At 37.8% G+C, this 17219-nt stretch overlaps 2 protein-coding genes across 4 annotated transcripts in view; one reads left to right on the top strand and one right to left on the bottom strand.

The window, feature by feature from the left end:
• Positions 1 to 726, bottom strand: part of SELENOF (selenoprotein F) — a gene marked incomplete at both ends in the record, with an annotated part of 36926 nt that extends 36200 nt beyond the window's left edge. For both annotated transcript variants that reach the window (XM_084243613.1, XM_084243614.1), the window contains one exon: positions 643 to 726. In XM_084243613.1, the coding sequence (XP_084099739.1) occupies positions 643 to 726 (84 nt within the window). The remainder of the gene's footprint in view (positions 1 to 642) is intronic.
• A 946-nt stretch (positions 727 to 1672) lies between these two features.
• HS2ST1 (heparan sulfate 2-O-sulfotransferase 1) overlaps positions 1673 to 17219 on the top strand; it is a gene marked incomplete at both ends in the record, with an annotated part of 139828 nt that continues 124281 nt past the window's right edge. For both annotated transcript variants that reach the window (XM_084243612.1, XM_084243611.1), the window contains one exon: positions 1673 to 1796. In XM_084243612.1, coding sequence (XP_084099738.1) covers positions 1673 to 1796 — 124 coding nt within the window. The remainder of the gene's footprint in view (positions 1797 to 17219) is intronic.

Raw genomic sequence — 17219 nt, 5'->3', positions numbered from 1 at the left:
CTGTTACTGGAGAAAAATTAAATTAAAAACCTAATTAACACTATCTGATTTTAAACGTGATGTAAACTTTTTCTAGAAAATCCATTTTAAAAATAACGCTAGAACAGCCCCTTTCATTACAACAACGTTGTTCAAAACCACAAATAGCACTGAAGTTCACCCTGCAGTATGTGAATGCCAGAGAGAACAGAGATAAAAACTAGGTCTAACAGCGAGGCAGAGCCCCCTAACAGTGAGGGAGCGAGAACAGAAGTGTACTGTGGACCACAGAGGGCTTTCCTCTAAATTTTGGGAGTCTTATCATAGGGAACTGGTCTCTGTTTAAAAATAATACACATTGCTTTCTACAATTTATTTTGTTTTTTGTTAGCCGCGTAACTGAAATTGCTTTTGGCCAAAGTTCTGCAAGAGAAGTATCCAAGATAGTCTTGGGTCAGAAGAAAGAACGGATAGAAAACCCGCAGCGGGCAGCAACGAGCATCCAGGGAAGTAGCCACGTCGCACTCCGGCCGCAGCAGCAAAGGAAGCCCAGCCCTTCCATCCTTTCTAAGAGTGGCTCCCACACTGCACGGAACGTTCCGTCTTCCTCAGTGCACTCCCCCCACTCGCCCTGGGACTGCCGCGGAGGTGATCTCCACTCACCGCTTGAAGCACAGAAGCCAAAAGCAACCGCAGCCCAAACGCTGGCCCGAACCACCCAGCTCGCCCGCCCGCCATCGCCGCCATCTTCCGTGGGTCTCTGGCTGCCCGGAGGACCCCTCAACTAGGGGCGTCCACTCCAGAGCCTGATCTAAACAAGTTGCCACCGGCCATTGCCATCAAATCTCCTATTCTACGGAGACGGGTCTCACCTAAAGGTATGTGCAAGCTTAAAAGTGATCAAACATCTTTATACTTAATGGAACGCTGAAGAAGCCGGGCCCCTTAGAGAACCCAAATCAGGCATTCTCCTAACCCCCCCAAATCTGTGCTTCCCTGGGCTCCTTCCTTTCATTCACGACATTTCGTCAAGCCCTCAAGGAGCCCCGCCCTCGTCAGTTTCAGCCCGCCTCCTTATCCAAATCCACCAATCGAATGCCGCTTTGATGAAGACTGATGGCAAAGGCAACCAACCGTAACACTAATCCAGAGCGAAGCCCTGGGGTTCTTCGGTCCAATAAGCACAACCAAACGCAGCAGGGGGTGGAGCCTTCGGTTGCCGAGCAGCGTACGTGGATGCGTGCGCGTGGTGGCGGAGGGGGATGGGCGGGGGCGGGGCCGCGGGCGGCGCAGCCGCAGCGCTGCTGGAGGAGCGCGCGGCCGCGAGCCCGGGAGGGAGGGTAGGCAGGAAGCGAGGGAGGCGGGCGGGCAGGCGGGCGCGGGGGTCGGGGACTGAGGCAGTAGAGGGAGGCGAGAGCCCGGCAGCCGCTTCGCGCTGTGTTTGCTGCGCGGGCTTTTGGAGGAGGTGGCCGTCGAGTCGGCCGAGGAGCAGCGGGCAGCGGCGCTGTGGGTGCTGGTGCCTGGGGGCGGGGGACTGGGGAGGCGAGAAGGGGGGTCGCTGCGGTGGTTCTTTGGCCGTCGCGCTCTCCTCGCCCCTTTCCCTCCTCGGGGGGTTCCTCCCGGCAGCTCCCTCGCCTCCGGGGCCCCGCTCCCGGCCCCCCGCGTTATGTCTTGATCCCGAGCAGCGGGTTTCATGGGGCTCCTCAGGATTATGATGCCGCCCAAGTTGCAGCTGCTGGCGGTGGTGGCCTTCGCGGTGGCGATGCTTTACTTGGAGAACCAAATTCAGAAACTGGAGGAGTCCCGATCGAAGCTAGGTAAGGAGCAGAGCCACTCCGAGGGGAGTGTTTTAAAAGGGGCCGGGCCGGGGAGGCATTGCCGCGGGAGCCGGTGGCGGTGGAATGTCTAACTTGGGGTCTGGCTCGGGGGCTGGAGGCTGCAAGAGGCTGCAAGGAGAGCTGGAACTCGGGGTGTCGAGGATCCGAGCTCCAAGAACGGTGTGCATTAAGCTTGAGTTGCATGCTGGCCTCGCGAGGTCACTGGGCAGAGGTTGCAAGGTTCGGCTTCTTGGAGCTGAAGGGTTACCCCGAAGTAGGCATTCCACGGGGAGAGAGAGAACAAGCGAAGACTGAACTCGCTGGGAGCGGGTGCTGCTGGAGGAGACCAACGCTCAGCCTTGGTGTGCTCTAGAAGTCGTTTAGAAAGCCCGGGCAATGTCAGAGGAGGGGTATTTAATTTGATATGTGGGCACCTGGGAATGTGATCTCTTGCACAGGGGGAGGTTTCCGAAGAGCTAGATGTGCAGAAATGGAGGGAGATGCTTGGAAATGATGGTGGGTAAAATAAATACACTGTAGTGAGTTGCACTCTTGTGTTGGGGGCAGCAAGGGACCACACAACTGATGGGAGAATTAAGCTACCTAACCAGGTAGGACAGGAAAGCAAATTAAACGCTTCAATGAGTACCGTAAGAAGGCACCCAGGCATTTAAATTCTTTCTTAGCAGAATTAAACTTAATATTTTGAGGTGAAACGGGATGCATATAGGTACGTTGCTGCAAGACGGTGTTGATGTGAATTTAGAAGAGGAGCGAACCTTAATAGGGAAATTAGAGTGAAGTTTAAGAAAGATGATGCGAAAAGGTGAACCATAAAGTTAAGTACCTTCAGGAGTTAACTGCTCTCTTTAATCAGTGAAGAGGTCTGAAGAACAAAAAGTTGGAGTGTGAATTTGTGAAAGACCAAAAAATACACAAATAGGTAATTTCAGGTTAGTACTGAACTTTGGCATTTGGAAGAACTCGGGATTGAGAGGGAGTGTTAAAAGAATGCCAGGTACAAATTTTGATTCAAAAATGTACATGACACTTAAAAAATCAGCTCAAGAGGCTGTAATTTGATATGGAAAGGTAATTTGAAGTGTTTTTTATGCATGCACTTTCACCTTATTTTCATTTGAAATACTTTTGGAGAACTAAGCACTAAAATAACAGCAGTAGAATAATTTAGACCAAGAAATAACAACTAGATGCTGCTGTGGGTGGCTAATATTTAGGAAAAATGTATCAAGAATAATGGTAATATTACATATAGAGGCTGCCTAGTTGTAGACTGCAGGAAGCTATGGAGATTTTTCAATAGCAGCAGGCTAAAGAGCATAAAATACCTCTAACTGAAGTGCAGCTAAAATTGAAGAGGAGCTAAAGGTAATGTCAGCCTTCAACTCTGGGGTAAAAATTACTCTGTACAATTTTGAAGAGATAATTATATTTACATAGTAGGATGATATTAATGTGTAACTTACATGACGGAAAAACATTCACTTTAAATATTGAAGGTTGACCAATATAATTTTTATTGTTTGGATCCATTTAAATGACATTCAGATTCTATTCTGGCTTCATTAATTGATCTAGCTTTACAGAAAGAAATGATTCCCCTTAGAGAAAGTTGGAAGTTGTATTAACATGTGCACCGACTCTTTTGTTACTTGAATTTTTTATACACATTGCTATGGATTAGGATAACTTCAGTTTTTGATTTTCCTTCTTCCTTGCCTAGCGTTTTTTCATAACACTTGAAAATAGTTTCCTTAGACACAACTTGAATGACTTTAAAAAGATGTAGAAAATCACAGGTAGAAGTATTTTTTTTCATGATTTTTTTTTAACAAAGAAATCTTTGAATTCTATCAGAAATAGTGAATCAAAAATAGTTAATTCTCAAAAGTGAGCCAAGGAAAGGAGCTTTAATACAAAACACTTGAAGCAACTAATAATTTTCTGGAGTGGTACAGAAACATGGCATATAAAGTGTTTAACTTTATGTTAGCAGTCTTGATTTTTAAAAAAAAGGCAGAGGCAGTACTAAAACAATTGCTGCCAGTTAGTAATCTTTCTTAGGAAAGGAACAGACATATTCAGTACTGTTAACAGACATATTCAGTACTGGGTACTTTCATATGTGATGATATTTAATCTTCCAAGTACACCACAGAAAGCCATTTTTACAGATGAAGGAACAGATTTTCAGATTACATAACTTGACCATATAACTAGTAAGTGGCAGAGCCAGAATTGAAACCCAGTTATGTCTGATTCCAAATCAAGTGCTCCTTAAATTATACCAGACTGTTTGGTACTTTCTGTTGACATGACAGTACGATTTAGCAGTTTGAATAGAATTTTTAAACTGCAGTACCAATGTTTAATTGCATTTATTACTAAGAATGAATGCCATTCTAAGAAAATCCAATTTCTGACACAAAGGAATTGGTTTAGTGTAATGCCTGCCTCTTGTTTATATCCATATAATAAACTTAATTATATTACCCATTGAAACAACTGAAATAGTTTATTTCTGCTACAGAAAAAAAAAAAGCTAGTTTTCTGTAAGTGTAAAATTACAACATTAAAAATCATTTTTTATTTTGGCATCATAAAAACTGTTAAACATTTTGCCCTTAAAAGTAGTTTTGTGGGCCTCCCCGGTGGCGCAGCGGTTGAGCACTGGGTTGTGAAGCTGCCCGCAGCCTCTGAAGTGCTGGTTCGATCCCCGGCTGCTCCCCGGCCACCGGAGGAGGGTCTCACATGTCGCGCAGACCTCTCCTGCCGCCTGCTGCTCCCCTCAGCAGTGTACTTCGCTCCTTCTGCCTGCTCTGCTCCCTGCTCTGGCTCTGGTGAATTCTCTCACCCTCCTGCGCTTCTGACTGCACCCAGTGCTTGTATAAATAAATAAATAAATCTTTAAAAGAAAAAAAAAGTAGTTTTGTGTTGTTATCTTTTCTGTTACAGAAGATTCCAAATAATCGAAAAGTTTATAATACCTTGTAGGCACCTTGACTTGAGAGTATTTTGATGGTGAAATCCCAAGTAAAGCTTTAGATGTATTCAAAACTTAGTTGTAGTCATTGACCACTAGGGAAATTAAGTTTATAAATTGGATTTCCTAACTATCCATTATCACATAACACAGTTGTTTTTATTTTCATTTTTTTAAAGATTTATTTATTTATGCATACAAGAGCTGGATATAGGCCAGGCGGGGGTGCATTGAGAGGATTCACCAGAGACAGAGTGGGGAGCAGAACAGGCAGATTGACTGAAATACATTGCTGAGGGGAGCAGCAGGCAAGACAAGAGAGGTCCACTGTGCCATGTGGGTCACCTTCCTGTCTAGGGATCGAACTCATGCTGCAGTAGTTAGCTTAATAGTGCTGATGCTTAACCCCTTGTGCCAGAGATCCCATAACATAGTTGTTTTTAATCTTTGTTCTCTTAAATAATTATGGGATCATGGTGTGCATATTAGTCAGTGGCTTTTAAAATTTAATATTATAGACATATTTTAGGTCAAAATACATAAATTTGACTTATTCTAATAGCTATATAGTATTACATACTGTACATGTATCATAAATTATAATACCATATGCCAGTAATGGACATTCAGTTTGTTCCCCCCCCAACTTATTTTTTAACTATTCCTGTTTGTATTATAAACAGTGTTAAAGAAACACCCTTATTTGCCCATATAGCTCCTTATGTGTTGGTATTATTTTTAACCAAGAATAAGTTGTGTGTGGGATTGCTGGGACAAAGGATATATGTCTTCTATAATTTCACAGATTTAAAAATCTGTTATTTTCAAAAAAATTTATTTTCCAGAAGGTTAGAGTAATCTACACTGACAACAAATTCACAAGTACTAGATGCTATCTGCTTTTAATTTTTGCCAGCCTGAAGCTGTGAAATGATATAATCTTGCATTAACTTGCATTTCTCCAACTTCTAATTAGGTTGAACATCTTTTGCTTATTACTTCATTTTCATTATTGAGTAATTTATTTAACCAGTTTTTAGGTTTCTTTTCAAAATATGGGAATTAGTTATCTTTTATCTTTCATGTGTCTTGCATCTGTTTTTCTCCAAGCCTGTGCATTGCTTAAACAGAAGTTATAAAATTTGGTCAAATCTTTCAATTTGGAGAAATAGGCATCTTAACTTGCTTAAGAAGACTTTGCCCAAACAAGATTATGTGTATTCTCCACATTTTGTTATAATTATTTTATAATTTTTATTTTTTACATTTAGGTCTTTATAGCATTCTTATATTTATTGGGGTTTATTGTAATTTCAGTGAATAGTCACTTATGGCAAAAATTATACTAAGAAATAATCCATTTCTCCCCACTGTATGTTACAAATTCTTCTTTAATCATTTATTAAGATTTTGGACTCTATTCTTTTCCACTAAACAAAGATTTCTTTAAACATTAGGGACCCATATCTAGATTTCAAGGTATCCATAAAATCCCTGAAATTATATTAATAGCTTTAATCAGATTTGCAAAGTGATGTGTGATCTCCTTAATGGTGGGAATCACTGATTTGTAGTAGGTGTCTCATATTTAATGGAGCAGAGTGTGCTTATTGTTTTTTTGATGACACGTGGTTTGTGAGTTAAATTTAGGATACAAGTACATTAGTAATGAAAACATTTTTCCTGGGGTGTTATGTTGAAAAAGCTTTGTTAAAATATATACTTAATTTTTCTGTAAAAAGTTGAAGACAGCAAAGAGGGAAAATGAAGATGCTGTGACTTAAAACTGTGCATGTCAGAATTAGTTGCTTTTAAAAAGTATGGTTCTTGGGGCCTCCCCGGTGGCGCAGCGGTTGAGCGTTGGGTTGCGAAGCTGCCCGCAGCCTCTGCGGCGCCGGTTCGATCCCCGGCTGCTCCCCGGCCACCGGAGGAGGGTACCGCATGGCGCGCAGACCTCTCCTGCCGCCCGCTGCTCCCCTCAGCAGTGTACTTCGGTCCTTCTGCCTGCTCTGCTCCCAGCTCTGGCTCTGGTGAATTCTCTCACCCTCCCGCGCTTCTGACTGTACCCAGTGCATGTATAAACAAAACAAACAAATAAAGAAAGAAAGAAAGAAAACATGCCTCTATTAAAAAAAAAAAAAATGTTACAAAATATGGTTCTTTCTGCAGCTCAAGAGCACACCTGTTGCTGTGCTGACTGATAGAACAGTGCCATGAAGCCTTTGTTACATAAATGTTAGAATTATGTGTTTGATAATTTTATTTTCTGTAATATTTGCTGATCATGTGCTTGTAATACTATTGTTTAAGTTCATAAATACGTTAGGATATGACCTTTTTAAATGAGGACAGTAATTCAGAATGGATTATGTGGCCATTTTCGTTGGTGAGAATTATATTACTCACTATATATTTAAACCCTCCTAAACTAATGAATAAACTGCAGGACCAAGATTGAGATTGCTCTTTGAAATCGATACTTTCACAACCTTAACAATAATGCATGTAAAATCCTCCAAGGAATGATAGATGTCTTTACTTCTGAAATTATTTGACAACCTTACAGCAGCTACTGTTTACAGGAACTTTGTATTAATTGGAATGCAGTTATTCTAGAATTGCTAATAGATCCTCACTTATGATTCCTGTATAGGATATCTAGTGCCTTGGAGAAGTCACCTGTAATAGTTGATCTCAATTAAAATAATCCCAGGATATCTCTCTGCCACTCTTTTAAACCTCTATTAGCTATTTGTTACTGAATGACATTGAAATAATAATGAATATTCAAACACTGTATTCCAGAAAGACTACTTTTGAGGGACATACGTATAGATAGACTTTATAATCATGGTTCACTGTAGTCTAATTATTTATTATTATCTACCAGCTTTTTAGTCAATGCACTTATGTACTTTTCCTTTCTGCCTGTTAACTACAGATTAACTGCTTGTTGGTCCACTTGTTTACTTGATCTTTCCTTTTCCTTCAACTATTTAAAGAAATAATTCTCAACATTTTTCCTATTTTGTAGCCTTCGTTTTCTCCCATTCTGCTGGATTATTTTCTTTCAAAATATGACTACTATTCAACACTTCCACTCTATAAGCTTAATTCTAGATCTCTTTCCTGGATTGCTGCCATGTTTTAACTAGTCTCTGCTTTCCCATTTGCTTCCCTGCAGACTATACTTAATATAACAGCTGCAGTGATCCTTTTAAAATGTAAATCAAATCATGTCACTCCTGCATAAAACTCTTTGGAAGCTTCTTTTATTAAAATAATGCTTTTAAAACAAAGTTTTCAGTTTTATTGTTAAATACAATAAATGGCTTCCCCCAACCCCTTCATGTATTAGGCGAGCATGTTGGTGCATGATTTTTCTCTGCCTGGGTGATTCAGGGTCTCGTCACACAGTTCTGCCATCTTCTCAGGCTTTGGAGTTCCATGCTGTCAGCCTAGTACAGGGGGGTGTGGGTCAGGTGGGGGGTGTGGGGAGAGGTAAGAATTCTATACATACTTTGTTAGATGAAGATTTCCTCTTCTAAAATTGAGCTCTTTTGAACCCTCAGTTTATTGGTAAGGACTAGTCACCATCTTAGGTTGGCGATGATTTACCAGTTATGATTGTATATTGTGGAAAAGGGATGCAGATACTTAAATTTTTTGAATATTTAAATGAATCCTAAAATTTATTAGACTTGCTTTATAATCCAGAATATCAGCTGTCTTCATAAATGTTCTGTGTGAATATGAAAAATGTGTATTTTGCTATTATAGCATGCAGTGCGTGGTAAATGTCAATTAGGTAAAATTGGTTGGTAAAGTTCTTCAAGTCTTTATCCATGATTTTCTTTCTGCCTATTTATTCTGTCAGTTATAGAGAGTAGAATCTTGATGTCTGATAATTGTGGATTTGTCTTTTCCTACTTGAAGTCTGTTTACTTTTGCTTCCTGTGCTTTGAAGTACGAGGATAACATGCATGAACTTTTGGGACTGCCATTTCTTCTTGATTTATTAGCCCCCTTTTCATGAGATGACTTTCTTTATACCTGGCAATCTGATCTGATATTAATCTGCTATTTATATAGGCACTTCGATTTCCTTTTGACTTGGTGTCAGCATGTATTTTTTTCCCATTTTAAAAAATATTAACTTTTTGTGTCTTTAAATTGTCTTCTTACAGGTAGCATATAGTTGTGGCTTACATCCAATTTCACAGTGTCCCTCTGTAAATGAGGATTTTAGAGCATTTTTAATCTTATTAATATGGTTGAGTTTAGATCTCAGTTACTGTTTGTTTTCTATTCTGTCAGTTCCCCGTTTCTTTTTTATCCTCCTTTTTTGCTTTCTTTAGGATTTATTGAGTGTTTTTCAATTTCTTTTCCTCTCCCTTGATGAGTTATAGGCACTGTTCTCTTTTTTCCCCCCAATACTTATTTTGGGTTTTATGGTGTATATCGTACGATATGTATAGTGGAAGCAGTAGTCCCTTTCCTCACCTGGCTTTTTGCTATTGTTGTTAGACATTTTTTTCTTCTACATATAAGTCCAACAGGAGATTGTTACAATATTTTAAAGCAATCAGTTATCTTTTAAGGATATTAAAAATGTTTAATTTACATATTTAGAATTCCCAGTACTTTAGGTAGATGCAAATTTCCATCTAGTACCATTTTCCTTTCTTAAGAATTTTTAAAAATTTTTTTAAAAAGATTTATTTATTTATGCATACAAGAGCTGGGGTGTAGGCCAAAAGTGGGGGAAGTGAGAGGATTCGCCAGAGACAGAGTGGGGAGCAAAACAGGCAGATCCACTGAAATATACCACTGAGGGGAGCAGCTGGCGAGACAGGAGAGGTCTGCTGCACCATGTGGGTCAGCTCCCTGGCTGGGGATCAAACTTGTGCTGCAGTGGCTGTGGATAGCTTCGTAGTGCTGACGCTTAACCCCTTGAGCCACCAGGGAGGCCCAGGATTTGTTTTTAAACTACATGTACTGAAAGTCTGTTGAGATGAATTCTTTTAACTTTTGTATGCCTGAACATGTCTTTATTTGCCTTAATGTTTAAAGATATTTTTGCTGGGTATTTGAAGTTGCCATTTTTTTTCTTTCAATACTTTAAAGATGTTTTGTTGTCTTTTGACTTAGGTTGTTTCTGGTGAATAGGTTGTTTTTCATTCACAGCCTTTGTTCAGCTGTACATAATTTCCTTTTATCCTTTCACTGCTTTTAAGACTTTCAGTAGGTTTTAAATGATTTCATTATAATGGGCTGTATTGTAGTTTTATGTTCCTTGCGCTTTTGTTTTGTTGAGCTTCTTAAACTTGTGGGTTGATATTTTTCATTAAATTTGGAAGTTTTTGGCCATTTCTTTAAATATTTTTTATGTTTCCTTTTACCTTTCCTTTGGAAGTTAAATTACATTTATATTGTGTATGTGAGGTCATACAGCACACTGATGCTACATTCACTTTTCAGTCTTTTTTTTTTTTTTGCATTTTTTCATGTGATTTTTTACTGTTATGTTTTCATTTTATTAATCCTTTCTTCTGTAATGTGTAATCTGCTTTTAATTCCATTCCATGTATTTTTGACCTCAGGCATTTATCATTTCTAGAAGTTCATTTTTGAATATTTTTAAAGAAGTTCATTTTTGAATATTTTTAAAAAACTTCTATTTCTCTCCTTAATATGTTTTTACTTTTCTTTATTTTCTTGAACAAATGGAATATTTGTTCTAGGCTTATTGGCATATAAGTGACATACACCACTGTATAACTTTAAGGTGCATAGCTGTATAAGTTTAAGAAATACCTCAGGATGGTTAATAACTCTTTTGATGCCCTTGTCTGTTAGTTCTACTATTTGCATTATTTATGGGTTGCTTTCTATTAATTTACTTTTCTCTTCATTGTGGATCATGTTTACTTACTTCTTTACATGCCTGGCAACTATTAATTTGATGTCAGAGTTAATGAATTAGACCCTTTTAGGTGTTAGGTATTTTCATATCCCTGTAACTTTTTATTTTTTAATTTTTAAAAAAAGATTTATTTATTTATACATACAAGAGCTGGGGTACAGGCCAGAGATGCTGTGTGTGGGGGTGTGAGAGGATTCACCAGAGACAGAGTGGGGAACAGAACAGGCAGACTGACTGAAATACACTGCTGAGGGGAGCAGCAGGAGAGGCAGGAGAGGTTTGCCTCGCCATGTGGGTTTCTCCTTGGCCAGCCTGGGATCGAACTCGTGCTGCAGAGGCTGTGGACTGCTTCATCGTGCGGTGCTTAACCCCTTGCGCCACCAGGGAGTCCCCCTATAACTATTTTTAAGTGTTGTTTTGGGACACATTTGCATTATGTGGAAACAGCTTAATCCTTTGAGGGTTGTTTTTAAATTTGTTATATGGGACCAGAATAACCATTAGGGTAGGATTAATTTTCTTTCACTACTGAGGCAATACCTTTAAGAGTCGTCAAGGCCCTGTGTGTTACAAGGGTTTCCTGTTCTGGCTGGTGAGAAAGTTTGTTGAGTGAACCCCAGAGGTTGCTCTGCCTGCTCCATTTGGGTGACCTCAATTTGTTTTTTCACATGTATATACTGATTGGTATTCTGTTGAAAATTCTTTTTGCAGTTTTGTCCTCTTTAGTGCTCTGTTCAGCTAACTCTAGCTGCCTTGAACTCCCTGAACTACCAGTTCTTGCTCCTTAATTCAGTGACTGTTGGACTTTGTATGAGTTCTCCTTGTCTGTGCTATAGCTTGGAAATCTCTTCAGATTTCCGAGTCATATAGTCATATGACTCAACTCTTTTCCTTTATTTCTGTCAGACTGGTCAATGGAATATCTGTTTCCCGAGTCAGTTTATGCTTTTCCTGTTAGTACGTTTCTTGAGATAATTGATTATATCCTTGGTGAACTGATAGTCTTGTTTTGAGACTTCTTTCCAGTATTTCCTCTGTATTTTATAGAAATCTTAGACTAGAGTTAGAGGGAAAGTAATGCCTGTTTCCTAATTCCAGTAGAATTTAAGAATCATCTATTACTATCACCTTATCTTTCTTCATTATTTATTCTTGAGTTTATGATAGCTAAAAATAATTGATCTTTATAGTAAAGCACACAGAAATGAATCCAGAGACTCATCAGATGTTCTCCAGGTTGGGAAAGGGGAACTCAGTTGGAAAATACCTTGAAACTTTTGCTTAGTATGGTTATAAATTTGAAGTTAAGTGCAGGTGCAGGCAATTTCTTGGCATATTTCATTTCTAATTATAAACTGTGTTTACATTGGACCTGGTGAATGTAATATAGAAAAATTGTTCATTCATTGATAATATACTCCTTGCATGTATTCCCTTTATGCTTTGAATATAAACAGCATAGGAAATGGGCTGATCATCTAGTTGTTGTTTTTCCTGCTAATTAAGAAAGTAGGTTTTGTTATTGGAGTCGCTATACTTTTCTTTACCCAATGAATTCTGTATTAAGTTTTCTGCTTTGCTGTGCTTTCAGAATAATGCTTTCTTATAGTATAGCTTTTATTTTAGTTAATAACAATTTTTTAAAAAAAGATTTGTTTATGTATACAAGAGGTATGGGGTGTAGGCCAGAGGTGTGGGTGTATGTGTGTGAGAGGATTCACCAGAGACAGTGTGGGGAGCAGAACAGGTGGATCCACTGAAATACACTGCTGAGGGAAGCAGTGGATGAGGCAGCAGAGGTCTGCTGCGCTGTTAATAGTAACTTTAAAAAAAATGAAGTCCTAAGAAATCTGGCTGCAGAGCATACACATCATAACTAAAATCCTGCTACAGAAAATAATTTTTATTTGGTCATCAATAAAGAGAATTGTAAATTCTACCCTGCTTTTGTCCCATTGAAGAGCCTGGTGATTAATTTGGTGATTAATTTCCTGCGGTGTGATGTGAAAGGATAATATCTTAAGTATCCAGTGATAAGAAATGTTATGTTTGAATAAATGGAAGAATGTTGGAGTTCTAGTTAATGGCGTTGTTAGCTTTAAATAAAATCAATAAAATCTCCCTTTCATCTTGTGTTGACTTAGTTGTTTAGGCAGTATCTATGTTATACTGAAACTAGTTCAGCTATCAGTCATGACACTAAGATTCTGATCAAATGTGACTACAAAATTTGTGATTATTTTGTATTTGAACATTAGGAAGCTACCTCCAATTTCCACATATTTTAAAAATTTTTTCATAGTTTTATTGCTTTTAACAAAAACAAACACCCATCTCTCTAAATCGTTGTTGTGTTATATACCTTCGGTAGGAAACCAGCTTAACTCAGTTGTTTCCTTCATAGAATTGCTGATTAGAAAGACTGACTTGACATGATCTTAAGGTATATTTTAATATGCACCTTTTGTATTTTGTTTAAATAGTTTAGAATAAAGACAATTCACCATTGTCCATTAGAAAATAACTTTTCTTCCCTTAATGTATTGAAGAATTAAAACAAGACAATCAACAGGCTTGTATGAAACATTACTGTTTCAAAATAAGTTTCACAGTGAAGAAAATTAGGGGTATGACTTGCTCCTGAACCCTTGAATTGTTGGTGATAGGCGCTGTTTGACTGGAATGAGCCTGTTCAGGAATATCTGAATTGATGAGATGTATTTGTGTGTCCTTTTTTCTTTTGTCCTAGTTTGTAACTCTGACTAATTAAACCTGTGACTAGTTACAGTCTAGTCTTCCTGTGACCATTCTGACTCTTCCTTGGTCTTTTTTATACTGTTGTTTTGAATTTCTTCCTTCTTTACCATTTGGGCCCATGTTACTTAAATGGTTTATCTGCTTTTGCCATTATGGCCCCTGATCCTTCATCTCTAACAGACAATAATAATTAATAATTATTGAATACTTATAGTGTACTAGGCATATTTTAATTATCTTAGGTGTCTAATTTAATTTAATATAAATTATACTTATTCTGCCATCAGTTATTGGGAAGATCAAATTATATAATAAATATGAAAATATTTGTAGAACATAAAAGACTGCAATTATAAGTTGTTATCAATCACAATGACAACATAAATACTTTCTTTTTGCTGCTGTTGTTTTTATTGTTTAATGTAGTTCAGGGCTTACATTTCTTACTTCTGTGTGCTCCCTGTTCCAGACTGTCTGATAAGTATTCAGATAAAAGATAGTACATGAGTTCTAGATTTGACATTCATGTTAGTTGTTTATTTCTTTCCTCTCTTAAGGAGTAAAAATCACTGGTAATTCATATTTTTTGCTCTAAAGATAGAAATCTGTTGGCATGTATACACACACACACACACACATATTTAAAAATTAACATGAAAGCCCTGGGTTTTTTTTTTTTAACATTACTGAACTCTCCTCATTCTTTCTTACTAATCCTTGCCAATTTGCCAGCTTAAGGATGGGGTTTTTATAAACTGCATCTTAAATTTATATTATGACAGGAATTTCTATGTTGTGTGTGAGCACGTGTGTGTGTGTATGTACAGAATAACTCCTTAGTTTCTAAATATGTTTTCTTTAAATCGTTGATAAAGGAGCAAAGAAAAAAAGAACCCAAGCTTGTTCCTCCACTGGAAACAGTTTTATGTGATAGTTCCTGCATTGTCAATTTTCCCATAGTGATTCATTGTCATTATCCTAAACAGTGGGAAAATAAGTGTTCTGCTTTCTTTAATTTAGGAAGTTCATTTTTTTCTATTTTTTTTTCCTCAGTTATAGAATAGGATACTTTATACTTTTACATATTGCTGGCCTGATAAGACTTCCAAAGAACAAAACTCTTGAATCTTACAGTGTCCAAAGATTTTTACTCAGGTGACCTGTTATGATTTTGCCTTTAGAAAGTTTGGTAGGCTAGATGATACAAACTATCAGAGATTAAACTGTGTTGTGATCACCTTTATCATCATATTGCTACTTCTTTTTTCTGGCAAGAAAACATTATTCTTAACTACTAGTCAACCATACCGAATGTCTAATGTGGTTGATACACAAAATTTCATGGTTGAAACAATCACTTGGTTTGCATTTTGTAACTTTCAATGTTTATAGGTAACTCTTGGTACCCCTAGTTAGCAATAAAAACATTTTGAAAGCAGTGCTGGATTTCTTGTGAGCTCTGTTTTTCATTTTAGCTGTACCTCTAAGACTTTTCTTCATTTCTTATTGAGTTTGCCAATTTAGAATTTGGGTGACATAATCAAAATCCTCCATGAACCCTACTAACCAACTTTCTCATATCCTCTAATGAAATATAGTATTTCATAAGCTGAAAGTATGTTTTAGTTTTCATTTGAATTTCAATAAATTAAGCATATGTTAGTCTGGGGTTTGGAAATTATCTTCTAGAAGAAAATTATCAAGGAAGACTAATTTTCTAAGTGTATATATATATATATATATATATCTTGAATTTATAATTGCTTTGAAGGTATGGGCTTTTTTTTTTTTTTTCCTATTTAAGCATGTCTTAGAACACCATTCTTTCCCTCTGTCCTCTACCTTGAATTACCAGTTTAACTTGAAAGCTTTTATGTGCCAGTCTAAGTATGCAAGGTTTTATATGCGCTACATGAATTATCAATCTTTTAAGCACAGAAAATAGACTATTTGTTCTCTGTGTTTAGGTGCTTATAGTAATACTGGCTCTCATAGGAGAAATGTAAGAGAGATGAGGCAGAGAAGTAAGGGAGTGTTTTCAAACTTTAAAAGAAATTATAAAAGTAAATCTGAGGCATCTGTAGTATGTTGAATGAATGTTTTCAGAAATGACTAAGCAATTAATGGGGGAAAATAATGTTTTTATAAAAATATTCTTTGAGGGCCTCCCTGGTGGCACAAGGAGTTGTCTCAGCACCATGAAGCTATCCGCAGCCTCTGAAGCCTGAGTTCGATCCCCCGCCAGGGAGCTAACCCACATGGCACAGCAGACCTCTCTTGTCTTGCCTGCTGCTCCCCTCAGCAGTGTATTTCACTCAGTCCGCCCATTCTGTTTCCCACTCTGCCTCTGGTGAAGCCTCTCAACCCTGACACCTCTAGCCTGTTCTTGTATGCATAAATAAATACATCTTAAAAAAAAAAAGTCTTTGAGGGCCTCCCCAGTGGCGCAGTGGTTGAGCGCTGGGTTGCGAAGCTGCCCACGGCCTCTGTGGCGCCAGTTCGATCCCCGGCTGCTCCCCGGCCACTGGAGGAGGAGGGTCCCACAGGGCTCGCAGACCTCTCCTGCCGCCCGCTGCTCCCCTCAGCAGTGTACTTCCGTCCTTCTGCCTGCTCTGCTTCCGGCTCTGGCTCTGGTGAATTCTCTCACCCTCCCGCGCTTCTGACTGTACCCAGTACATGTATAAACAAAACAAACAAACAAATAAAATAAATAAATAAATAAAACATGCCTCTATAAAATTAAAAAAAAATAAAATAAAAAAATTCTTTGAGATAAGAGGTAGTTTTAAAAATTGCTAATTAAGAATAGTAGGTTATTTTAGTTATGGTCTCATAAATGGAGTTATATATGATGTATTAAGAGATTTGAAGATTTTTGGCTTTAATGGTGTTGAATGTAGCTGAAAGTTTGCAGTTTTTCTAATTGAATTATTTTATACATTTTTTCACACATATTTTAATCCTATTTAGTTCAAAATTGTTGAGGTTTTTTTTTTTTACAGTTATACATATAAATCAGGATAAGTGAAGAAGGCAGAATGAGTTAAGAAAATAAGCTAAATATTTGTGTAGATACTCAATAATAGCCATTTAAATTTTTTAGCCCAGTTTTTTCTTTTGGTGGGCATTGAATTATTAAAATATCTGAAAGATTTTGAAATATTGTGGAAACTACAATGAAAAATGTGGATTGACTTTCCTAAGCTATAGTTTTCAACTATGATTTAAATCAACATTGTTATGAAATTGCCAAAGCATAGTTTTGAGGAGAGCTATTGTTTTGTTTTTTCTTTTTTGGTAAATAAACCATTCATTTGATTGTCTAAGCTGTGTTATATAAAATACCACAGTTAATGTAATATATATCCATTTATTTTAGGGCCTGAGCAATAACAACCTATTGTCTTGATACAAATGTATTCTTGAATAACTAAAGTGATGCAGAAAAGGTATATAAATTTTCTTGTTAGGTTAGAGTCATGATCAGATGTATTCATTTGTGGTTCATAGAGTTAAAATTACTGATATAATAGCTATACCTGTCAGTCTTTTCCTCTTTCTGTATTAGAACAATATTAGTTAGGAGATAACTAAGATAATTATTAAAGGCACATTACTGTCAAACATAAAAAGTAGGAGCTCTTTTCAAGGGACAGAAAATGACAGGAAAAGTACAACAACCTAGGTTAAGTTTGTTGGTGAACCTGTCTTCCTTAAAAGCTTCTGAGCAGTTCTG

Source organism: Talpa europaea, assembly GCF_964194135.1.
Source record: "Talpa europaea genome assembly, chromosome: 9".
Classification (NCBI taxonomy): Eukaryota; Metazoa; Chordata; class Mammalia; order Eulipotyphla; family Talpidae; genus Talpa; species Talpa europaea.
Note: the sequence above shows the minus strand (reverse complement) of the source record. Positions and strands in the feature narration are given on the sequence as shown.